General features: G+C 42.1%; 1 protein-coding gene and 1 pseudogene across 2 annotated transcripts in view; both read right to left on the bottom strand.

Annotated features, from left to right (window-relative positions):
* Window positions 1–26,723, bottom strand: part of C10H12orf56 (chromosome 10 C12orf56 homolog) — a 115,553-nt gene that overhangs the window by 48,686 nt on the left and 40,144 nt on the right. For both annotated transcript variants that reach the window (XM_010386922.2, XM_010386923.2), the window contains exon 3: window positions 11,215–11,287. In XM_010386922.2, coding sequence (XP_010385224.2) covers window positions 11,215–11,287 — 73 coding nt within the window. The remainder of the gene's footprint in view (window positions 1–11,214; window positions 11,288–26,723) is intronic.
* LOC104680839 lies at window positions 18,363–18,899 on the bottom strand (annotated as a pseudogene).

Genomic DNA, 26,723 nt, shown 5'->3' with positions numbered 1-26,723 from the left:
TATAAATATAGCTTTAGAGCAGACCTCTAAAGTCTGCTTTAGCTCAGTTGCATGCACTTTGATATGTATTGTCATTAAGTTCTAAATATCTTTTAATTTCCTTTTTTTCAGCAGTTTGATCATGATGTGTTTGGGTGTGGAATTTTTTTGAGTTTATCTTTTTTGGGTTCACTGAATTTCTTGAACCTATAAGTGTATGTCTTTTGCCAAATTTGGAGAATTTTCTGTCATTATTCCTCCAAATACTTTTTCTTTTCATTAATTTTTTTACATTTAATTAAATAATTAATTAATTTTTTTAGAGACAGAGTCTCACTATGTTACCCACGCTGGTTTTGAACTCCTGGGCTCAAGCAATCCTCCTGCCTAGGCCTCCCAAAGTGCTAGGATTACAGGCATGAGCCATTGTGCCTGGCTATTTTTCTGCACTATACTTTTTCTCCTCTGCTTCCGAGACTCTGAAGACATGAATACTAGATCTTTCATACTGCCACACAATACCCTGAGATTCTGTTTGTCTTTTCCTTCAATCTTTATTCTCTTTTGTTCGGACTAGATAATTTCTATTCATCTATCTTCAAATTCAATGACTTTCTTCTGTCATCTCCATTCCAGCTATTGAGCCATTCAGTGAATTTTTAAAATTTCAGTTATTGCAGTATGTTTTTCATTCTAAACTTTCCATTTGGTCCCTTTTTTATGTCTTCTATTTCTCTGCTGAGACTTTCTGTCTTTCCATTTGCTTCAAAGGGGTTCATAATTATTTCTTGGAGCATGGTTATAATAGTTGCCTTAAAGTCTTTGGTTGTGCCAGGCATGGTGGCTTATTTCTGTAATCCCAGCACTTTGGGAGGCTGAGGTGGGAGGATCACTTGAGGCCCAGGAGTTCAAGACCAACCTGGCCAACACAGCAAGGCCCCATTTCTATTAATAAAGAAAAAAAATATTTTGTACTTCAAACATCTGTGTCATCTTGGGATTGTTATCTGTTGTCCTTCATAAAATGTTGAAATTTTGCTAGCTCTCCAAATGTCAAGCAATTTTTATTGCATCTGGGACATTTTGAATATTATGGGATTCTGGGTCTTACTTAAATTCTATGGAGAAGATTGATTTTTTCAAAAATCAGGCAATCAATTGTTGTATGTATTCCATTCAGGATTTTTACTTGCATTCAGTGGGAAAGGTGGAGGAAAGTGTGCTTACTCCAACTTGATCTGAATCAAAACCTTCTTGATTAATTTTATTAATATCAAAATTAAAATGATAGTCAATAAAGACACCACATAGATAAAGCTAACAGGTAGCTAACAAAATGGGAGGTGATATTCGGAATGTCTAAAAACAACAAGCAGATTAATATATAGAATGTACCAAACAATTCTGCTCCTGACTATACATGCAGTGAAAATTTTCGAACAGGTATATAAATGGAAGGCAGGGAGGGGCAAAAAGGAAAAGAAGATAGGAATAAAAGGATGGAGGAGAGTAAAGAGGAGAGGAAGAAAGTATATTGATTCTATCTCAATGCTCAATAATTTTTTTATATTTTTATAAATATTTGTTAACAGTAATAAACTGAGAAAATTGTATTAATATATAAGAGAATATATCACTGGGCATGGCGACTCATGCCTGTAATCCTGGCACTTTGGGAGGCTGAGGTGGGCGGATTGTTTGAGACCAGGAGTTCAAGACCAGCCTGACCAACATGGCAAAACCCCGTCTCTACTAAAAATACAAAAATTAGCTGGGCGTGGTGCCACATGCCTATAATCCCAGCTACTTGGGAGGCTGACACACGAGAATCGATTGGACCTGGGAGGTGGAGGTTGCAATGAGATCGCACCACTGCACTCCAGCCTGGGTGACAGGGCGAGACTCTGCCTCAAAAAGAAAACACAAAAAGTTAGCCAGGCATGGTGGCGTGCACCTGTAGTCCCAGCTACTTGGGGGACTGCAGTGGGAGGATCACTTGAGCCCAGGAGGTTGAGGCTGCAGTGAGCTGAAATCTTGCCACTGCACTCCAGCCTGGGTGACAAAGTGAGACCCTATCTGGAAAAAAAAAAAAAAGAGAGAATATATCTATCTAATATTTTCAGTTTATTTTGAGAAATATCAAGAATAAAGACTTAGAACAAATATTGAAGTCTTTGAATCTTTACTCTTGAGTTTCTAAATACCCTGGATTCATACATTTACACACATAGTATATTTACATAAACACAGGACTTGGTCCCGTAATAGAACTAGAACAATCTATTGTATAAGAAATTCTTAGAAAATTAAGAATGGTACCTCATGCCATATTATTGCACAACAGCATTTTTATTTTTTAAATAATACAGTATTACTAGTGAGAGTAGAAAAAGAAGAAAGCCCCCCACGGGCTTGATCAAAGATTCTGAGGATGCTGAATAGTGATTATTCTGTGATTGACTTACTGATCATCAGCAGTAACAAAAGAGCTACGTTTGATAATAATACAGACTCACTATGTGCCACACAGAGTTTAAGTACCTTTTATGTACATGATTTAGCCCTTACATGTCATGCCTGTGGGATAGGTACTATTATGAGCCCTTCCACCTATGAGAAGAGTCAAGCCTGGAAAGATTAAATAGCTAGCTTAAGGCAGAGTCAGGATTTGAAGTCAGCCAGTATAGCTCCAGAGCCTATATGTTTATCTACTATGAGAGAGGAATATGCAAGAGGTATTTAAAGGCCTGTTGTTTACTATTACCCTGAAAAGTAATCATACACACCTTATGTAAGTCTGATGTCCCAAGGTAACAACATCCGTCTTGTGACCTGCAGCTTCTCATCATTAGGCCTAAAACATGGCACCTAGGAGGTGCTTCAAATCTCTGTACATGATAACGTCCTTTAGTCCTCTACTTAGTGTTTTCTATCCCACCCTGCCTTTTGTTTAGGCTTCTGACTCAAATGTTTAATTACGGAGATGACAGTGCTAGAAAACTATAGGACAGTAGACCCAGCTCCCTCTTCACCCTCTTTGTCTGGAAACTACTTCTCTCCTCTACACACAGAGCACACAGAAGCTGCCATGTTTTTAAAGACCCTATCTGTCGGCTGTGGTGAATATTTTTCAGCAGTGTGTCATTTACTCAAGCTAGGCAACCAGAAACTTTCTTCAGGATTTAAAAATTCAATATAAGAAAGTGGGTGAGTTAACCTTTGTCTGGTGGGTGGAAGCTGTAAAATGTGAATTTAAGACAGTCAGTGACTCGTTTGCTGCCCCATGGAGGATGTGGTGTTCAGGGACAGAAGATGCAATTGACAAACAAACATCAGAGAAGGAGACAGGGACCGATTCCTGGGACACTCAAGCCCCCAGTTCCAGCTGTGTCTAAATTCCGTTCTTACCATTCCTACGTTCCCAGGATTCCATTTCTGAACTTTACTAAGTATTAATACCTTTAAAATAGAACACAGAGCCCAGCAATTCGAATATGCCAGATTAGACTGACAGATAGATCTATGTCTACATCTATATCTTTATATATTTCCATTTCTAAATATACGTGTTGAATGAATACTGAATTTCATGAGTTGACCCAGTAATTCCTATAAATTCCCTTTTTAAACCTAAAATGCATTTCTGTCACTTTTAACAGAGTTTTAACCTCCACAGTAACCTAAAACAACTATTGCAAACATTTACTTTTTTTTTTTTGCCAAGACAGGGTCTTACTCTGTCACCCAGGCTGGAATGCAGTGGTGTGAGTAGTTTGGACTAGAGGGACATGCCACCAGCTCAGCTAATTGTTGCTTTTTTTTTTTTTTTTTTTAAGAGATGGAGTTTGTCCATGTTGCTCAGGCCAGTCTTGAACTCCTGTGCTCAAACAGTCTAACCACCTTGGCCTCCCAAAGTGCTGGTATTACAGGCATGAGCCATCACACTCAGCTGCAAACATGAACTAAAAACCTCTTTTATTTTTCTAAATTGGAGGAAAACAATGGAACTCTCAAAGTATCCTAGAAATGTGGGGAATTACATGCTGAAATGAAGACTTCAGTCCGGGAGCATGTGGCTGCCTATTCCTAGAACTGCCCCTCCCTCAATCCTTCCAATTACAGAGACCATGTTAAGAATTTCGCTCAGTGCCCTGCTACAAGGCAGAGCCCTCCCCCAAGAAGCTCATAAGTCACATTCTTCAGGGCAATATTGGAAATACATCAACTCTGCCCAAACATGGTTTATTATTACATGGATTTAGAGCAAATCACACTCCCACAAGCCAATATTATGCAAGCCAGGCTAGGTTGTAAAGAATATGATTATTCATTCAACAAATATTAAGCACCTAGTATGTACCAAGCACTGGGACAACACTAGGAATATATCAGTGCACAAGAATATCTAGGTCTCAGCTCTCATGGAGCTTGCATTCTAGTGGGAAGACAGACAGTAAGCAATGAACATGTAGTTATAACTTATGAAAGGGCAATGAAATCAGCAAAGCAGTCTGATAAAGAAAACCTGTGTGTGTTGACAGGTGGCATACTTCAAACTAGGTGATCAAGCAAGACCTCTCTGGGATGCAGACATTTAAGCTAAGATCTGAAGGATGAGAAAGAGTGAGCCATGTGAAAAGCAATGTTAAGAGGGGTAAGAAGTTCAAAGGTCTGAGCTGGAAAGAGTTTGCGGTGCTCTGCTGAGATGAGTGAGAGAAGTAAGAGATTAAGCTGGAGTGGTAGGCAATGGCCAGGTCTTGCAGGGATGTCAAGACGTGGTAAAAGGTTTATTTGCTGTGCAATGGAATACCACTGAAAGGTTTTAAGCAAGAAAGGGACATTTGGAAAAGATCATTTTGGCTTTAAGGTGGCTAATGGATTCAGGCAGAGGTAGACAGCTGCTGAGAATGGAGGTGGAGGGTGTAGTTACAGATGTTGCAGAAGTGATGAGAGATGATAGCGGGGTTTTGGCCGTGGAGATAAAAGTTGATGGGTGAGTTAGAGACATATTATGAACTCAGGAGTTCCAATACTCCAGGGGAAGATTGATGTCGTTGTAGATTATTTAGGCCAGCAATTCTCAAACCTTGGTAGCTAGCTAACAGAATCATCTAGGTAGCTACCAAAAACAGACAACTGAACCCTGTCCCTAAAGCTGAGGATTCAACAGCCTGGAGTAGAGTCTAGGAGTCTGTACTCTCCAGGAGCCCTTGGGAGAGTCTTATACATGGCCAAAATAGAAATAAACATGGACTTTTCCCATTATTCCAAGTCAGCTTTATTTCCACACCCCAGAAGATCTAGGCTAAGTCCTCACATCGCCTAGTCAGCATATAATAAAAGTGTAGAATCTCAAAGCAGTAACACCACATTAAGCAGCAGCAGTGGAGCTGGGCATAGTGGCGCACGCCTGTAATCCCAGCTACCTAGGAGGTTGAGGCTTTAGTGAGCCATAATCTCACCACTGTACTCCAGCCTAGGCAGTCAGAACCTGCCTCAAAAAAGAAAAAAAAAAGAAGAAGAAGAAGAAGAAAAGAAGCAGCAGAAATGAGTGTCCTAGATTCTAACTTTCTGGTAAGCAAATTCAAGCCCCTACAGTCTATTTAACTTTACACAGAAGGACTGCTGGGGGAAAACGAGATCTCATATTCAGTTGACTTCTCTAACTAACCTTGTATGGGATACTTAACTTTGTTAAGAAAGTTTTCTAAAAGTGTGTGGTTTTGTCTTTGTGGAAAAGGCAGAATAGTACGCATACATGAATCTTTGATAATCGAGGTCCTTCTGAACTTCGGGATTATCTTCATTAATATAGTCTGGAAATGAAATTGACGAGTTGGCCTGAAACAGCAGGCTCCCAAAGGCAAAAGCCAAAAGAAGGGGAGACTTTAGTGCCCCCACTCCCTAGGATCTCCAATAGTCTTCCCCTGAGTGAGCCAGTACAAATAAATATCTATGCCACATAAAAGCAATGTATCTGTGCTTGCTAAGGAAAAAAGAGTTTCAATCTACCCCACACAAACATGCAGTCTAGGTAAATGAATTCCCTAACCTCCCCTATTGCTGCCCCAAAGATCTTTTTGATAGAAATTCCAGAACCATCACTGACTCCAGGAAGGATCTAACACCAGTCCAAATCCTCTTCTTTATATATGGGTATAAACCTAAAATTTTACTATTTTTTTTCTGCCTCCAGCCAAGATGGAGTAATAGGGACCCTATGTACCCTCCCACCTGAAACAACCAAAAATTGGACAAAATATATGCAAAAATAGACTTCAGGACACTAGACACCAGGCAATAAAAGATAACGAATGCTGGTAGATGGGAAATAATCAAGGTGAGACCTAATGATTGCCCCAGTTTACTGCCTTGAAAAAAGTCTCCAGGGCACAGTGTAGAGAGGAGGGGGTGATACATACTGATTGTGGTAATGGTTTCATGGAGAGATAGATATAATAAAACATATATGCACAGTTTATTGTGTGTCAATCATACCTCAGTAAAGCTGTTACAACAAAATTCTCCAAATAGAACTTCTTTCCTGGAGCTGCTGGCTTTCATGCCTGCTAAAATGGAAATCCCACCAAAGGAATAACCATTTTAAATCTGTATTATTAAATTATCACAATGTGCCGGGCACGGTGACTCACGCTGGTAATCCCAGCACTTAGGACCACCGCCACCCGAGGTAGGTGGATTACAAGACCGGGAGTTCAAGACCAGCCTGATAAACAGGTGAAACCCCGTCTCTACCAAAAATATAAAAAATGTAGCCGGGTGTGGTGGCGGGTGCCTGCAATCCCAGCTACTCAGGAGGCTGAGGCAGGAGAATCGCTTGAACCTGAGAGGCAGAGGTTGTGGTGAGCCGAGATCGAGCCACTGCACTCTAGCCTAGGCGACAAAGCTAGACTCTGCCAAAGAAAGAACGAGAGAGAGAAAGAGAGAGAGAGAGAGAAAGAAAGAGAGAGAGAGAGAAAGAAAGAGAGAGAGAGAGAAAGAAAGAGAAAGAGAGAGAGAGGGAAGGAAGGAAGGAAGGAAGGAAGGAAGGAAGGAAGGAAGGAAGGAAGGGAGGGAGGGAGGGAGGGAGGGAGGGAGGGAGGGAGGAAGTAAGGAAGGAATTATCACAATATGTTATCAGTAAAAACCCAAACATAAAATTTACAGGAAGAGCAAGGATGCTTGCTAGGTGGTATGGTTTGAATATTTGTCTCCTCCAAAACTTACATTGAAGTTTAATCCCCAGTATGGCAGTATTGAGAGATGGGGCCTTTAAGAGGTGACTGGGTAGTGAGGGCTCTGCCCTCATAAATGGATTAATCAATTCATGGATAAGTGGGTTAATGTGTTAATGTGTTATCATGGGAATGGAACTGGCTTTATAAGAAGAAGTAGACAGACAACTTGAGCTTGCACACCCAGTCCTCTCGCCATGTGATGTCCTACACAGCCTAGGAACTCTGTTGAGTGTCCCCACCAGCAAGAAGGCTCTCAGCAGATACAACTCCTTGACCTTGGCCTTCTCAGCGTCCATAACTGTAAGAAATACATTCTTTTCATTATAAATTAACCAGTTTCAGGTATTCTGTTATATGCAACAGAAAACAGACTGAGATACTAAGGAAGGCTAGAGAGAGGACAGCACAGAGAAGGGAGAAAGAGCACAGAATGGGAGAAATGGAAACAAATCTTGACCATTTGACAAGTGTGTTGAGAACTGGAAGTAGCCAGGTAGTTCCATGAAAATGCATGGTGACCATGGCACATATTTACCTATGTAACAAATCTGCACATCCTGCACATGTATCTCAGAACTTAACATAAATAAAGTAAAAATTTTTAAAAAGAAAATGTGTAGTGGTGTTTTTTAGTTGCCACGATAAATGGGGAGCATTACTGGCACTTGGTGGACAAAAGCCAGGGAAGCTGCAGTTTCACAGTGTGTGGCCCCATTCTGCACAAGTACAAATGGTACCACACAAATGCCAGCAGCACCCCTTGAGAAATCTGGTGAAAGGAATTCAGCTACACAGGCTGTTGGTTCCTTCTCCAATGCCAGCATTTTAAAGGGGTCTCAATGCGCATTTTTAAGCTATGGTTTGCAATGCTAAATAGAACACATTAGACAATTCTGTCTTGGTAAATTTTTTGATGTTTAGCTTCAAATATAATCAGACCCTCCAAAGCCTTGAGAACTCTGACAGGAACACTATAGCTAACTCCTTAACCTTGAACTTAAGCATCTTTAAGAAAATTAGTTACTGTGGCCACTGTCCAACAATTTTCTTATCCAGAATAATTGGCCCTAAGGTTAAAATTCTACAAAGCAAATTTGCAATGTGTTTAGGAAAAAGAAACTTCCTAAGAAGTTATAATAATAATGAAATTTCGGTTTGGAAGAGAACTCATAGGTCCTCTTGTTCAAACTGTGAGACAGGGTGAGAATGACAGAAAGGGCAGTGAGAAAAGGTCCCTCCCCAGCGAGCTAAGAAACACAGCATGGCCCACCACGGGTTTGTGAATATCCCCAGGTAGGATTTCGCTTTTTCTGAACAGCATTTTGCAATGCTTTTCTAATCTGGATATTTCCCCTTGCTATGACCTGTCTTTCTAGGATCCAATTCATATTAATTTTCCCTATGCCTCTATATCCCTTGAATGGCAGCTCCCAGAATCCTACAATCCCCTCTTTCTTCTAATATCTAGAGAAAGTGTGTAACAGTATCACACTTTGACCAGGCACGGTGGCTCATGCCTGTAATCCAAGTGCTTTAGGAGGTCAAGGCGGACGAATCACGAGGTCAGGAGTTCGAGGTCTGCCTGGCCAACGTGGTGAAGCCCCATCTGTACTTAAAATACAAAAAGCAGCTGGGCGTGGTGGCGGGCACCTGTAATCCCAGCTACTCGCGAGGCTGAGGCAGGAGAATCAGTTGAACCCGGGAGGCGGAGATTGCAGTGAGCCGAAATCGAGCCACTGCACTCCAGCCTGGGTGTCAGTCCAAGACTCCATCTCAAAATAAAAAATAAAAAAAAAAAAAAAAAAAGAAAGGCCGGGCGCGGTGGCTCAAGCCTGGGAGGCCGAGACGGGCGGATCGCGAGGTCAGGAGATCGAGACCATCCTGGCTAACATGGTGAAACCCTGTCTCTACTAAAAATACAAAAAACTAGCCGGGCGAGGTGGCAGGCGCCTGTAGTCCCAGCTACTCGGGAGGCTGAGACAGGAGAATGGCGTAAACCCGGGAGGCGGAGCTTGCAGTGAGCTGAGATCCGGCCACTGCACTCCAGCCTGGGCGACAGAGCGAGACTCCGTCTCAACAACAACAAAAAAAAAAAAAAAAAAAGAAAGAAAGAAAGAAAGAAAAGAAAAAAAAACAGTATCACACTTTAACTTATGCAACTTTATGCAACTTAAGAAACTTTTTTTTTTTTTTTTTGTCCAGGTGCAGTGGCTCATGCTGTAATCCCAACACTGGGAGGCTAAGGTGAGCAGATCACTTGAGGTCAAGAGTTCAGTATCAGCCCGGTCAACATGACAAAACCCTATCTCTAGTAAAAACACAAAAAATTAGACAGGCATGGTGGTGGGCGCCTGTGATCCCAGATACTCAGGAAGCTGAAGCAGGAAAATTGCTTGAACCTGGGAGGCAGAAGTTGCAGTGAGCAGAGATCATACCACTGCACTCCAGCCTGGGTGACAGAGCAAGACTCAGTCTCAAAAAAACAAAAACAAACAAACAAAAAACACAATTCCTTTTCCTCCTTTTTAAATTTACCTAGACTTCTTTCCCACCTTCCAGACTGAAATTTTCAACTGCCAGATGAACTTCTCCACCAGATAAGCCCACTAGGACCTCAAACTTAACCTATTTAAACCAGTACTTGAGCGTGATCCCTTCTGACATCCTTATTTCTTTGAAGGGGATCATTATTCAGTCACCCCAGCTGGAAACCACAGTAGTTTCTCTTTCCATCTCTCCTGTTTCAATCAAATGTTAGTACTGTGGATTCTGCCTATGAAATGTCTCTTCCATCCATCCCATTTTCTTTATTCTTGCTACCACTACCCCAGTTCACATTCTAATGACTTTCCACCAATCTCTGGTCTTTCCCCACTTCAATCCATTTTAAGCACAATCGTCGGATTATTTTTCTGTAGTAATGTTTTTTGTATCATTCTCATGGTCAAAACTTTCAATAGTTTTTTCATATCCTGTGAAATGAAATGTAAAGTCTTCATCTGGACTTTTAAGACCCTCCAAAGTATGGGCTCCATTTCATTTTCAGGTCCCATTTTCAATCCCACGGGGCTAACACGTGTTCCATTTCTTTCCTGCCTGGATCTCCTCTTCCACTATTCCTCCAACTGCAGTGTTCCTATCTCCAGGCGCCCTATTCCTTTACCAACTGTCACTAGGCATCTTGACGTCTCCCCACAACTGAATATCATCTGTCTCCTCTTCAAATCTCTTTGCAAATTGCTCAGACTCATTCAGGACACTGAGCATGTGGACTATGTATTTTCTTTCTTTTTTTTTTTTTTTTTGAGACGGAGTCTAGCTCTGTCGCCCAGGCTGGAGTGCAGTGGCTGGATCTCGGCTCACTGCAAGCTCCGCCTCCCAGGTTTATGCCATTCTCCTGCCTCAGCCTCCCGAGTGGCTGGGACTACAGGTGCCCGCCACCTCGCCCGGTTAGTTTTTTGTATTTTTTAGTAGAGACGGGGTTTCACCGTGTTAGCCAAGATGGTCTCGATCTGCTGACCTCGTGATCCGCCCGTCTCGGCCTCCCAAAGTGCTGGGATTACAGGCTTGAGCCACCGCGCCCGGCCTGTATTTTCTTTATTTGTGCAAATGCTGTATATCTTGGTTAGAATCGGCTTCTCAAGGACAGGATCTATGACTTACTCATCTTTGTATCCATCATAGGGCCTAAACATAGTGTCCTACACAGAACCAGACTTCAACAGATGTTTTTGAATTTAATTTTAATGAATTATTTATCTATATTGTGACATCTATATGTCCAGTAATATATAGAAAATTAGAAAAACTATACTATTTAACTGATTTGAATTGAGAAAAAGTTCTCTCAAAAATACTTTCTTCCTTATTGCATACATAAGATTAACAGAACTCAGTTCAAAGCCATTAGTAGAGAAAACAAATTAAGAAAAACAAGTTGCAATGTAAAAATGTTTTGATTAGCAAGTTAAACACATACTCCAAACAACAATCTCACCTGAGAGAAGATTCATTCAGACTTCTGGGCTCTTTGATTCTCCAAAAGGCAAGGCCATTCTTTTCTTCCTTGACTTAAAAAAAATAGTTATTTGGTCATTAATTAAATAATTTGATTGAGATTATGAAGAAGACCTAGTCACACATACTGATTGAATGACTGTTCATAAATCCTCACAAAAATTGTAAGTCCAAAATTGTAAGCTGGGTAGCATGATGGAGCAAAAAGAACTTTGGCTTTGACATGAACATGTCCTCAGACAAGCACAGTGGCTCACACTTGTAATATCAACATTTTAGGAGGCTGAAGTGGGAGGATCACTTGAGCTCATGAGTTCAAGACCAGCCAGGGCAACATAGTGAGATGTCATCTCTACAAAAAATAGAAATATTAACTGAGTGTGGTAGTGTGCACCCATAGTCCCAGCTCCTTGGGAGGCTGAGGATGGAGGATCGCTTGAGCCTAGGTGGTTGAGGATGCAGTGAGCTATGATCACACCACTGCACTCTAGCCTGGGTAACAGAGCAAGACCCTGTCTCAAAAATAAAAAATAAAAATAAAATGTAAAAGGTAGGACCTTTTTGGAAGTGATTAAGTCATTAGGTCTCTGCCCTCATAAGCAGGATTAGTACCCTTATAAAAGGTTGACGGGAGTGCCCTACTCCCACTGCCCCTCCCATGATGTGAGGACAAAGGATTTCTTCCTTCCGCCATGTGAGGATGCAGCAAGAAGTTTCCATCTCTGAAGGTGCAGGATAAGATAGTGGTCCGCTGTTATTCTGTCTTTGCAACCTCTCCCTTTTTTGAAGAATTGCTCTCTTCCTATAGTTACCATGAGGGCCCTCATCCTTAAATTAAAAAAAAAAAAAAAAAAAAAAAAGACTTTGCCCCTTCCGTGAAACAAATGATGCTTAAGTTTCAGTGCCCCTGGCCGGGTGCGGTGGCTCACACTTGTAATTACAGCATTTTGGGAGGCTGAGGCAGACAGATCACTAGAGTTCGAGACCAGCCTGGCCAACATGGTGAAACCCAGTTTCTACTAAAAACATAAAAATAGCCAGGCGTGGTCGTGTGCGCCTGTAGTCCCAGCTACTCAGGAGGCTGAGACAGGAGAATCGCTTGAACCTGGGAGGCAGAGGTTGCAGTGACCCAAGATTGCACCACTGCACTTCAGCCTAGACAAAAGAGTGAGACTCTATCTCAAAAAAAAAAAAAAAAAAAAAAGTTTCAGTGCCCCTCAGTGCATGAGTTCCTTCCAAAGTCTTAGGAGAGACCCTAAAACTGTGTTAACATGGCCAAATGTTTTTATAAGAATTGCAAAGAGAATAATCCACCTCTTCAACCACAACAATTTAAGACCACAGGCTCTTCTTCCCACTTTGATTTTTCTTCCATCTCACTTCCTCTCTTGAGAGTGGCTGTAGGCACTTTGTATTTGTAATTTCTTCTGTCCTGATTTCTTTGGAGTGCTGTGGGCATTGTATTTGTACAATGTAAAACAGACGCTAGTTATTTCAAGGGGGGCGCTTTCCAAATTGTGTGAGTTTCAGTCCCCATAAAACCTAGATCCACTCCTGCCCTAGCCATAGCTGATGGGTCTAGAGGTGGACTGCTGACCCAGTCTGGGCCAATCAATGTCTTGCCCCGGATTTGTGACATTTGTTCTTGAGAGACAGGTCTAGAAGTCTTTAGAGCTGGCTGGACCCTAGGAGGAGGTCCTGGCCAGGCTGCTCAGGCCCTGGAACGGGCACTTGGGTTCCTGGTCTTCCACTATTTGGCTCTTTTGTTTCCCTTTTGATTCCCTAGGAGACTCCAAAATCTCCCGACAAATTCCCCTTGACATCAAGATAGGCAGAATCAGTTTTTTCTATTTGGAATTTAAGAAACTTTAAGACCCCAATCAACACAATCACTTGTAAAAGTAGGCATTTCACAAATAATGGTACTAAATGTGATGCAAATAATGCCTTTGTACATTGCTGGAATTAAGTGGACGCACTTATGACTCATCAATCAGACAGGTTTGAGCCCATCTCCTGCTTCAGATCACAAATTACAGAATATCTAGGAGGTAAACCATTTGGTCCTGGTGATACAGCAATACCAAGTCACGGAGCAAGCAGCTTGGAGGAGAGCAGGAAATATAGAGCACATCACTGCTGGCATGCTGGAAAGGAGGACGAGATCACCAAGGCTTATCTGTTAGGATGTTAGTGTTACCCATACAATCATCCTGTAACAGTCTTAAGTTGTCTCTTAAACCTCATTCCATCCAATTCACTAAGCAAACTTGAATTCTCTCTTTTTTGTGCAAGGTCATTAAGAAGTTGAGAAAAAACAACTTTAGTCTTCACATCCCTGCCTCTTTCTATGTTGGCTTTATTTTATTTATTTATTTATTTTTATTTGTTTGTTTGTTTATTGAGACAGAGTCTCACTCTGTCACCCAGGCTGGAGTGCAGTGACATAATCTCGGTTCACTGCGGCCTCCGCCTCCTGGGCTCAAGCGATCCTCCCACCTCAGCCTCCTGAGTAGCTGGGATTACAGACACCCACCACCATGCCCGGCTAATTTTTGTATTTTTAGTAGAGATGGGGTTTCACCACTTTGGCCAGGCTGGTCTCAAACTCCTGACCTCAAGTGATCCACCCGGCTTGGCCTCCTAACATGCTGGGATTCCAGGTGTGAGCCACCGTGCCCGGCCTATGTTAGCTTTAAATTTCACTTTGTAACAGTGGTCTGGAGAATTAGGATCATCTGTGCTCTCCACTCAGAAATAAAGTATAGTTCAATCTGTTTCTGTACTTGGTGGAAAGTTTGGTCTCCCGGACATCAAGGACCAGAGTCTGGCAGGTGTAAGGCAATAATGACAAGAGAGCCTGATTGCAGAGTCATCTGCTGCTGTATTCTCTAGTGTGCATGTAGCAGTTGACACCCTTCTTCAGTGGCTTGGTTATGAATTCCTTCAGTCATTTAGCACAATGCATGTCTTATGGAATGCTTGGTAGTACGGGCCAGCTGAGGAACATTTTTTAGAAGGGACACTACAAGAATAAGACATCTGCTTTCTCTATTGCAAGAGGTTCAATTACATTCATAAAGTCCCATCCTGTGGGGAAGATTGTCAAGCTTTCATATGTAAAAACTATCCATGAAACCTGAGAGGCTCATCAGTTTCTTGTGCTTTTACTTTTGCCCCACATCACTGGTTTTAGAAAATCTCTAGGTTTTACATTTATTTTTAAAAATTACACACACATACATACAGTTGTCCCTCAGTATCCATGGAAAATTGGTTCTAGGATCTCCCCTGGAAACCAAAATCTGAGTATGCTCAAGTGCCTGATAGAAAATGGTATAGTATTTTCATACAACCTATGCCTACCCTCCCATATACTTTCAATAATCTCTAGATTATTTATAATACTAACTACAACAAAAAATGTCATGTACATAGTTATACTGTATTGTTTAGGGAATAATGACAAGAAAAAGGTCTGTACATGTACAGCACAGATTCAATTCTTTTTTAGTATGATTTCTGTCTTCTGTTGGCTGAATCTATGAATGTGGAACTCACGAATATGGAGAGCCAATATTCACCGCAGCTCTAGAATAATAGAAAAGACATTTTACAAAGGATTTTATGGTATTGCTAAACTTTGGTTCGGTTTAGATTTTGTTAAACTATGTTTCCATCTGGTTGGGGATTTGTCTATTTAATTTTATGCCAATATTTCAAAACATACCACTAAAGCCTGTAAGGTCTTTTCTGTTTTTCTAGAGCTGCAGTGAATATTTGAAAACACTAGTTACCTGTGTCTATTTAAATGTAAACTTTTTTTTTTTTTTTTTTTTTTTTGAGACGGAGTCTCGCTCTGCCGCCCAGGCTGGAGTACAGTGGCTGGATCTCAGCTCACTGCAAGCTCCGCCTCCCGGGTTTACGCCATTCTCCTGCCTCAGCCTCCCGAGTAGCTGGGACTACAAGCGCCAGCCACCTCGCCCGGCTAGTTTTTTGTATTTTTTAGTAGAGAAGGGGTTTCACTGTGTTCGCCAGGATGGTCTCGATCTCCTGACCTCGTGATCCGCCCTTCTCGGCCTCCCAAAGTGCTGGGATTACAGGCTTGAGCCACCGCGCCCGGCCAAATGTAAACTTAAATTCAGTTATTCAGCAGCACTAGCCACATTTGAAAAGCCCAGTGGCCACAGGTGGCCAATAGCTACTGTATTAGACATGATTAGACAAGATATGGAACATCTCCATCATTGCCAAAAGTTCTGTTGGGTAATGCTGTTTTAGAATGTACCTGAAACTGAAACTAAGCGGTTAATAAACCAATCCATTCAAGAGCTTTTGTGGCCAGGCGAGTGGCTCATGCCTATAATCCCAGCACTTTGGGAGGCCAAGGCGGGTGGATCACCTGAGGTCAGGAGTTCGAGACCAGCCTGGCCAACATAGAGAAACTCCGTCTCTATTAAAACCACAAAAATTAGCCAGGTATGGTGGCAGGTGTCTGTAATCAGGCGTCTGAGATCAGCCTTGGCAATTCAAAGTGCTAACTGTAGCCCATATAAGAACATATGTATACTAAAAAGAAAAGCACCTTTTCCTCTATATATTCAGAAAAGTGGGGTCTAATTAGGAATCCTGTTAAAAATGTGGTAATTTAAACTAAGTATTTTTACTAGAAATGATTTCCAATGTTGAGCTTGCTTTGTTCAGATGACCGAGTTGATTGGACCATGGGCACCTGTATCACATGACAAAAATATCCCCTAGGCTTGTTTGCCCAAGAGGTTTGGAGTTAGTCCTAATAATAACCTTTATTTAAGTGCTCAGTAGTTATCGGGTGCTGCTGCTCTAGGCATGACATCATCATTAGTAACATATTAAAGATTCTAGCAATGACTATTGTCAAATAGATGGTCGGGTAGGTTTGGGCCTGTCTCTTGCTTTAGGATACACATTGCAGAATGTCTCTGAGGTGAACCACTGGGGCGCTAAATATATAGCAATACCTGACTCAGGGAACAAGCAGCTGGAAGAACAAAAAACATACAGCATCACTGTTGACATAATGGAAAAGGGGAGTGTTTTCTATCTTGTAATGCAGCTGGGGCTCCTTGTGACAGTGGCAGTTTTGTGTTGTCAAAAGCCCCCACACCCAAGTGTCAGATGGTACCTTTGGGAATGAAAGTAGAGAACAGGTGGGGCAAGTGTTATTCTATGAATAGCCTTGCACATCAGCACAGGACAAACTCTTCACTAATTTTAATAACACTTGCAAAGTTTCTAGGAATTTAAATGTCATCAAACTTCGATATGTTTTACTACATTATTTTTCTGTGTTTTTATTTTCCTATACATGTTGAAGGAAAAAAAAAAAAGCCAAGAATAATTATGCTTGTAGACAAGGATAAATATGCATTTAAGGCAACCAACACCAGTTAGATACCCTAATTAGTGTGACAGGAGACCTGGTGAGCAACCAGGGATTTGATAAACCTGGTAATAACAAATTCTACAGTTTCCATGCCACAGTGTGTCAACATGGAAAGGTGCTCATCCATGAAAGTGTAAAAATACCACACAGTTTTCTCATACATCGTAGCTCTGAGTCCGACTTAGAATAAAGTCTAGTGAACAATGAATGGGCTGAATGGGCAGGCCTAGCTACACAAGCTGGATGCCAGAAGCAGAAGGGCCTATCCAGCTCCTCGGACCTTCATCCTTTCCTTCTCCCTCTATGCTAAAGATTCAATCTTAAGGGCTGACTTCAATAAGTCAGCCCCCCCCCCAGCTGTGTACCCTGCCCTGCCCACCTTATTTCATGTAATGCAACAACTCTGTGAAGCTAGTAATGGAGACGAGGAATCTAAGACTCACAAAGTTTAAGTGACCTGCTGAAGGTCACACATCTAGGAAATGCGAGAAACAGAATTCGAACCTGGGCTTAGCGAAACGCAAAGTCTATGTTCTTCTTCTATGCTTTTCATCAACTCCCAATTACAGGGACAGATACCTTAAAAAGACTAATATATCAATATATCTATATAAATGTAGATATACAGATATGTCTGAGCTGTTTTTACTCACTTCGGACACCAAGTGTGCGATTTTTTTTTCTTTCACCCAAAGCCAATTCTCTGATTCTCTAGATACCAACGGGGAGTACTACAATTCAATTCCATTCTGCCATTCACTACTTGGCAGTAGCACAGACCCCACAGGTTAAGGGCTCAGTCCCACAAGACTGCCCTAACTTCAGATGCCAGTTGCAACTCCCAGGTTTCTACCTGTATTTCTGACCAACCAGCTATAAATCAGGGGCTCCCCATGAAGTGAACCAGAACATGTCACCCAAAATATGCCACTTTGGCATATTGGTTATTTTGACCTGAAGGTGCTTGAGAGATACCAGAGGTAGGAAGGGCTCTCAGAGCTCTCTGATCTACACCTTTCTACCTTAAAACAGGACATAGACCAGGCACAGTGGCTCATGCCTATAATGCTAGCACTTTGGAAGGCTGAGGCAGGTGGATGATTTGAGGCCAGCAGTTTGAGACTAGCCTGGCCAACATGGCAAAAACCCAACTCTACTAAAAATACAAAAATTAGCCATGTGTGGTAGTGCGTGCCTGTAATCCCAGCTGCTCAGGAGGCTGAGGCACAAGAATCACTTGAACCTGAGTAATGGAGGTTGCAGTGAGCTGAGATCACACCACTGTGCTCCAGCCTGGGTGACAGAGCAAAATTCTGTAAAAAAAGAAAAAAGAAAAAAAAAAAAAACACCAGGACATAAATTTCCCATGAGAAATGCAACCTCTTTATACCAGGAAGAGGAGAATTTTTTTTTTTTTCCTTTCGGATGAACTGGAGGTGAGTCCTGATCATATTACACAAAGCTTTCCACCATTGTGAACAATTAGGCAAGGCATTGGTGACAAAGGGGCATCACTGATAAATACAGAGCAATACTGGGGCAGTAAAGAGGAAGTTACAGAGACATTTGTATTTCTTCAAATATCAGAAGCTTCCACATCACAGCAGGAGAGCTGAGGGTGAGCTCCACCTCCCGAAGGCTTAGTCCAAAAACTTCCTGTTGGCATTTGCCCTAAACAAGCACCCCCCAACTCCTGGCATCATCTACTGGATTATGAGATCCAGCCAGTTTCCAGGGTATTGGAAACCTTTATTTTACGATCCCCATTATATATCTCAACTCCGCCAGCTACGTCCTCCGGCAGGTAGGACTCCTGGTCAATTTGGACATCAATATCTTTTTTGCAGGCAATTTTGTACATAGGGATTACCTTTTGCATCGCAGCCTTTACCAGAGGGAAATCTTGTTTCCTGCAACAATGAATCATTCGGGGCTCCAGCAACTGGTACAAACCTGTGATAAGGTCATCTCGCTCTGAGGACTTTGAGTCTTGCTTGATTCATCAAATTGGACATCTGAATTTTCTTCTGCTGCTCAATCTGTTTCTCTTTCTTCTCATAATATTCCATAATCTTTAGTCTTTGGGCTTGCACGAGCCAATCTTTGTCTATGTTGAACTCTTCTTCTACCTTTGCATCTATTCCTTCTGCTTTCTCATTGGCTTCTTGTTCAACGAAAGCCACCATATGCTTTACCTGCTTTTGCACATCAGCATCGCTGAGAGCGATGGTGAGAGCAATGTTAGGTCAGTGAGCAACAGGCTCGAGTTTAGGTTTGAAGGGTGAGGTGGGAGGAATGGGCAGAGGAAACCCCTGCACAAATCTTGGTTTCCTTTACTTTTTGAGAACATTCTTGTCAACAGAAGTGAGGCATGGACACTGAGATGAATCTGTACAAACACTAAAATAAGTCTTATCTTCCATTAATTTTCACCATATATTTCCTAGTTATTTTCCCACAGTTCACTGTGCATAGCCCAAGACCCTTTGCCTTGTCTTGTCACAGCTGTACAATTTATCATTCTTTGTTAACATGGTATGTAAGCACACAGGCCTGTCGGCTTCTTTGGGTCTTCATTTCTCTTCTATGAAGGTTCCCCTGTCATGTAAAAGTGTTAATGTCAAATAAAATGTGTATCCTTATCTCCTGTTAACCTGCCTTTTCTCAGTTTAATCCTTAGATACAACCACAAAACCTAAGAAGGTAGAGGAAAAGTCTTTCCTCCCCTTTACCACAAGCACCTCGTTGGGTTTAATAATTTGCAAGAACAGCTCACAAAACTCAGGAAAGTGCTTCGTTTACCATTACCGGTTTATTATAAAGGATTATCTTCAGGAATAGCCAAATGGAAGAGATGCATTGAGCAGGGCATCAGGGGAGGGGTGCAAAGCCTCCATGCCCTCTCCTGGCACCACTGTCCCAAGAACTTAATGTGGTCACCAACTTGGGAGCTCTCCAAACCCCATCAGTTAAGGGTTTTTTTAGTTTTTGTTTGTTTGTTTGTTTTTCAGACAGGGTCTTCCTCTGTCACCCAGGCTGGAGTACAGTGGTGTGATCATGGCTCAGTATAGCCTCAACCTCCCAGTTTTGAGTGATTCTCCCACCTCAGCCTCCTGAGTAGCTGGGACTACAGGTGTGCATCACCACACCCAGCTAATTTTTGTATTTTTTGAAGAGACAGGGTTTTGCCATGTTTCCCAGGCTGGTCTCAAACTCCTGTCTTAAGTGATTGTCCCCACTTAGCCTCTCAAAGTGCTGGAATTACAAGTGTGAGCCACCACGCTTGTATTAGTCAGCATTCTCTAGAGGGATAGAATTAATGGAATAAATATAGAGAGCCCAACGTGTCCAGGTGGATATGAAAACTTCCAGTTCTACCTATATGATAACTTCCATATATATATGGGAGTTTATTAAGTATTAACTCACATGGTCACGAGGTCCCACAATAGGCTGTCTACAGGCTGAAGAGCAAGGAGAGCCAGTCTGAGTTCCAAAACTGAAGAACTTGGAGTCTAATGTTTGAGAGCAGGAAGCGTCCAGCACGGGAGAAAGATGTAGGCTGGGAGGCTAGACCAATCTCTGTTTTCACATTTTTCTGCCTGCTTATATTCTAGCTCACTGGCAGATGATTAGATTGTGCCCAACCGGAATAAGGCGGGTCTGCCCTTCCCAGCCCACTGACTCAAATGCTAATTTCCTCTGGCAACACCCTCACAGAGACACCCAGGATCAATACTTTCTATCCTTCAATCCAATGAAGTTGACACTCAGTATTAACCACCACAAGTCCACCCCTTGTCAACCTGAACCCATACACATCTCCTGAGATCGTACAAATCTTCAAATAAGGACAATAATAAGGTCATAATTATGCCTAGCATAATACAACTATCCTTTGCACAACCAGAAATGCAACAATCCCCAACCCAAATACTATTTCATAAAGTTAACAATACCTAAATGCTGACGAGAAGTACATAAATCTTATGTCACATGCTAAAGGAAAAAGGAAATAAAATGAAGATATTTTCTTAGTACAAGTGTGTACATGCACAAACATGTTTTTAGTGAAAGAAGGAGGAAATACTCATGACAACTACAGTCCTCGTTTCTGCAGCTGGTCACGTTGTCATAGCTGGTATTGATGACTACCTTCTTCTACTACCCATTCTGTATTATTTTTGCCTTCAGCAAGCACCTCAGCAGATCATGGTTTTTTTCCTGGTGGAGTAACCCAAACCTTCATTCACGAAGGGTCTGGGTCATTTGTAGTCCTGCCTGAATTGGGCTGTTGTAGTTTCTCACTGACTTTAATCAAAGGGCATGGTAACACTAAGAGACGCCCTAATGGATCTCCTGTATTCCATGCATACTCTTCCTTAACTCCATTGTGGAGTAGTAGATTGATTTCAGTAGTAGACCTAGACTTGATAGTCTAGGTCAATCACCCCAGCCAACACTGTAACTGCCTTCTTGGCCTGTTGACTTAAAGGTAGGAGGAACCCATGGACAAGAATGGAGAAAAATGCATTTGCCAAATCAATGGCTGCATACCAGGTACCAGGAGGTGTGTTAATTTGCTCAAGCAATGAAAACACATCTGGTACAGCAGCTGCACTTGGAGTCACCACTTGGTTAAGCTTACGATAATCCACTGTCATTCTGCAGGATCCATCTGTCTTCTGCACAGGCCAAATGGGAGACAGTTGAACAAGGATGTGGTGGGAATCACCACCCCTGCGTCTTTCGAGTCCTTGATGGTAGCACTAATCTCCATGATCCCTCCAGGGATGCAATATTGTTTTTGATTTACTATTCTTCTAGGAAGAGGCAGCTCTAATGGCTTCCATTTGGTCTTTCCCACCATAATAGCCCTCATTCTACCAGCCAATGTGGGGGTTCTGCCAGCCGCTAAGTATGTCTATGCCAATTATGCATTCTGGCACTGGGGAAATGACCACAGGATGAGTTCGGGGACCCACTGGACCCACTGTAACTCGAACCTGAGCTAAAACTCCATTAATTACTTGACCTCCATAAGCCCCTACTTTAACTGGAGGACCACAATGATGTTTTGGGTCCCCTGGAATCAACGTCAGCTAAGAGCCAGTGTCCAGTAGTCCCCTAAATGTCTGATCATTTCCCTTTCCCAAATGCACAGTTACCCTACTAAAAGGCTACACAGTTACCCTGCTAAAAGGTCTCCTGGGGAAATGGTGGGAGAAAGATTCACTGCATAAATTGTTTGTAATGTAGTGGGAGTCCTTCCTTAAGGGGACATGGCCTCCCCTTCATTCAAGGGGTTCTGGGTCTGTAAAGTGACTCAAATCTGGAGATTGATTGAGGGGCCATGATTCTCTGTTTTCATAATTCAAATTAGTCTTTTTTTCCATTTGGCCTAGAAGTTTTCTGCTTATATAAATTAAGTAAGAATGCAGTAGGCTTCCTATCAATTCATTTTCTAAGAACACTATGATTAATTAGCCAATACCACAGCTCTATGTGAGTCAGACTATTCTGATTGCTGCTTTGCCTCTGCTGTCCATTACGGTAGCTATGCATACCTTGCCTTTGACAGTTGAGTGCTGCCACTTGGACACTGCCACCTCGGGATCCAATTATTCCCATTGTATTTAAATTTTGTAGTTGAGTGACTGCGGTTCCCACCGTTAGATCTGACATACAGAGAAGAGCAATTACAGGGCTCTTCAAAGATGCGGGTGCTGCCCTCACAAATCTATTTTGCAAGGCATTAGTCAAGGATATATCTTCTGGACCCTCCCAGCTGGGATGAGTAGGTCTAAAATGACTAATCCACTCCACCATCCCAATCTCCCTAAGCCTTTGGATCCCTTCGCCTACATTAAATCAAGGGAGAGCAGGCATTTCCAGCTCACTCACATTGGGCCATCTTTTAAACCATATTTCAGCAAACAAAGCAAATAAACTATTAGAACCATTTTTAACTCCCCAAGCTGCAACATTAAATGCAGTGTCCCTACTTAGTGGGCCCAAATCGATAAACTCAGCCTGATCCAACTCTACATTCCTTCCACCATTATACCACACCCTTAATATCCATTCCCGTGTCTGTTGTCCAGATTTTTGTTTACATAAATTAGAAAATTCATGAGGCTCTTTTCGAATGTAGCACACCTCCTCATGGGTCATACTTTCAACCTCATCTCATTAGCATGTGTTCTATTGTTGAAAGGAGCTTGTTATGAATAACAAACAATGTTCTTATCACTCAGGAAATTCTAAATTCTAAATGTTTCAGAAGCTCTGTGTGAGGAACTAGGCACAAGGACCAAATATATAGTCTTTATTGTTTCACCATATATATATATATGTAAAATAAAGGCCTGGCATGGTGGCTCACACTTATAATCTCAGCACTTTGGGAGGTCAAGATGGGAGAAATGCTTGAGCATAGGAGTTTGAGACCAGCCTGGGCAACAAAGCAAGACATTGTCTCTACAAAAAATAAAAGTAAAAAAAATTAGCCAGCTGTGATGGCCTATACTCGCAGTCCTAGCTATTCAGGAGGCTGAGGTGGGAGAATCACTTGAGACAGGGGAAGTCAAGTCTTCAGTGAGCTGTAATTGTGCCACTGCACTCCAGCCTGGATGACAGAGTGAGATCCTGTCTCTAAAAATATAAAGCTGGGCTCAGTAGCTCACGCCTGTAAGTAATCCCAGCACTCTGGGAGGCAGAGGCAGGTGGATTGCTTGAGCCCAGAAGTCTGAGACCAGTGGGAAACATGGTGAAACCTTGTCTCTACAAAACAAACTAGCCAGGTATGGTGGCATATACCTGTAGTCCCAGCTACTTGAGGGGCTGGGGCACAAGGACTGCTTGAGCCCAGGAGGTTGAGGCTGCAGTGAGCTGAGATCGCACCACTGCACGCCAGCCGGGGTGACAGAGCAAGACCATGTTTCTAAACAAACAAACTAACAAAAATAAAATAGACCATGAAAATAAACAGTGTATTACTGAGCTATACATAATATTCTACTTTTATCCATTTGTCCTTGGATTTGTAAAAGTCTTCACACAAAAAGCTTAGAAAGAGCCCAAAATGTGAAACATGAAGGCGGGGCAGTACCAGCAGAGCCAGGTGAGTACCAGCATCTCTGAATCCTCATCCTCCCATTCTCTTCTAGATCTCCTTGGGCAGAGTAGAGAAATCACTTACATCAGATGCTGAGCTCTCTATGAACATGATCTAAAGATGACTGTTCATCTTTTCATCTAGGTGTGTATCCCAGGTCTTAGATGGTGAAAAAGATTATCTCCTTAACCAAACTCTGCTCAGACTCCCCTGAATTTCTCAAGTAGTCCTTGAGTTTTGGAGTTCCATGTTCTTCTCTGTATTGTCCGATTTCACCAAGAATCTTGATAAGTTGGTTTAGCCAGAATCCCCCATCCTTCATGTATCATCATTCTTTACATCTGATCAGCTTCCTCATCCTCCACCACCCCCCAGGTGATGTCTAATTATCCTGGCCTGTCTTCAGCAAGAATCCTGTTAGGTCCATTTAGCCAGAATTCCATGCCACTCTTGATGTTTCCTTTTAGTAATTTTCTACCCACTGACCCCACCCTTTGGCTATAAAATTCCTTTTTTTTTTTTTTAAGCATCTACATGTAAGCCAAAAATAAAATTATTTAGCCCCAGCCATCTGAATGGACCCCTACTGTTGGCCAAGGGCATTCCAGAGTTAACCTGAAATACTAGGTCACACCATGCTAGGAAGTGGGGGTCAGACATGGCTTATTATACTTCTCTCACTTTTGGAATTCAGGAAAAGCCAACAAGCATTAGCATCAATGTAGACCTTAAGTCTGGTAAGAAACATTTACAGTCTGTTCTCTCTGAAGCCTGCTACTTGAAAGCTTCATCTGCATGATAAAACCTTGGTCTATAAAACCCCTTATTATAATCCAGACATACATTCCTTTCTATGGATAGTAACTCTTTCAGTGAATTGCCAATCAGAAAATGTTTAAATCAACCTACTACCAGGAAGCCTGCTTCACCCCACCATCGAGTTTCCCCACCCTTCCAGATTGAACCACTGTAAATATTGCATTTATTGACTGCTGTATTAGATCTCCCTAAACTGTATAAAATCAACCTGCATCCAGATCACCCTGGGCACATGTCATCAGGTCCTTCTGAAGCTGTGTCATGGGCACATTCTTATCCTTGGCAAAATAAACTTTCATTAAAATCTGTGGATGTTAATAAGATTATTAAAATTAAATAAGAACTGACCAAATGGGGTCCAGATTCTAACATTCTTTTTTTGTTTTCAATAGGAAGATGGCTGTCATCTCTTTATTAATGTGTTAGCAAAGCTTGGTTAATAGGCACTTTCCTCCCAGGTCATAAATGTAAGTATTTACTTAAGAGCACAAACCATGAATCTTCCCAGAATGTGGACAAGTATTTTGCAGTCACGAGCTATGATATTCTCTTAGATTTCTGACCCATTTCTCCTAAGCTGCTGCAGGCTACAGTCTGCTTTTTTTTTTTCATATATATATATACACACGCACATATATATATATATGAGTCTGGTGGTGGCTCATGTCTATAATCCCAGGACTTTGGGAGGCCAAGGCAGAAAGATTGCTTGAGGCCAGGAGTTTGCGACCAGCCTGGGCAACATAGTGAGTCCCCGTCTCTACAAAAAATTTAAAACTTAGGCAGATGTGGTGGTGCCCACCTGTAGTCTCAGCTGCTTGCAGGGACTGAGGTGGGAGGATCACCTGAGTCTGGGAGGACCAGGCTGCATGAGCTAAGATCGCACCACTGCACTCCAGCCTGGGCAACAAATTAAGACGCTGTCTGAGAAACAAAATATCTATATCTATACTTCTATCTATATCTATCTATCTAGTTACTTTTTTTTTTTGTTTTTGAGATGGAGTCTCACTCTGTCTTGCCCAGGCTGGAGTGCAGTAGCACGATCTCACTTCACTGCAGCCTCCACCCACTGGGTTCAAGCGATTCTCCTGCCTCAGCCTCCCAAGGAGCTGGGACTACAGGTGTATGCCACCACACCCAACTAATTTTTTTGTATTTTTAGTAGAGATGGGGTTTTACCATATTGGTGAGGCTGGTCTTGAACTCCTAACCTCAAGTGGTCTGCCCACCTCAGCCTCCCAAAGTGCTGGGATTACAGGCATGAGCCACCATGCCCAGCCTAGTAACTTTTTTTTTTTTTTTTGAGACAGAGTCTTACTCTGTCACCCAGGCTGGAGTGCAGTGGCGTGATCTCGGCTCACTGCAACCTACACCTCCTGGGTTCAAGCAATTCTCCTGCCTCAGTCTCCTGAGTAGCTGGGATTACAGGTGCACGCCACCACACCTGGCTAATTTTTGTGTTTTTAGTAGAGATGAGGTTTCACCATATTGGTCAGGCTGGTCTCGAACTCCTGACTTCATGATCCACCCTCCTAAGCCTCTCAAAGTTCTGGGATTACAGGCGTGAGCCACTGTACCCAGCCTGACTTCCCTGTTTTTTTAGAGACAGGGTCTCACTCTGTCCCCCAGACTGGATCTTCTTCTACCTGTCTGTCTAGTTATACATGTGTTGTGTGTGTGATGTCTATAAAAAGAGATCTAATTAATTGACTTAAGGAAGGATAAGCACTTGGATCAAATATGTTTTAAAGGGAAGACAAAAGCTGTGGTACCTTTTAGTTCACATAACTTTAATCTTTGAGAATTAAAAACAGTCTTAAAGATTATTGGTAAAATGCAGAAGTCATCAAAATGTAAATTTTTGCCTAGGGTTAAAGGATTGTTTTGAATCAGATAAGATAAACCTAAAGGTTTAAACGAGTTGTGGAATGATTGTAAGAATTAATCTTGCAAAAGAAATTCTGTGTGTGAACAAACTGACTAAATTTGAAAGGGTATTACATGGACTGGGCATGGTGGCTCATGTCTGTAATCCCAGTACTTTGGGAGGCCAAGGCAAGCAGTTCACCTGAGGACAGGAGTTCTAGATCAGCCTGGTCAACATGGCAAAATCCCATCTCTACTA

Source organism: Rhinopithecus roxellana, chromosome 10 (assembly GCF_007565055.1).
Source record: "Rhinopithecus roxellana isolate Shanxi Qingling chromosome 10, ASM756505v1, whole genome shotgun sequence".
Classification (NCBI taxonomy): Eukaryota; Metazoa; Chordata; class Mammalia; order Primates; family Cercopithecidae; genus Rhinopithecus; species Rhinopithecus roxellana.
The sequence above is the reverse complement of the archived record's forward strand: the minus strand, read 5'-3'. Positions and strand labels throughout refer to the sequence as shown.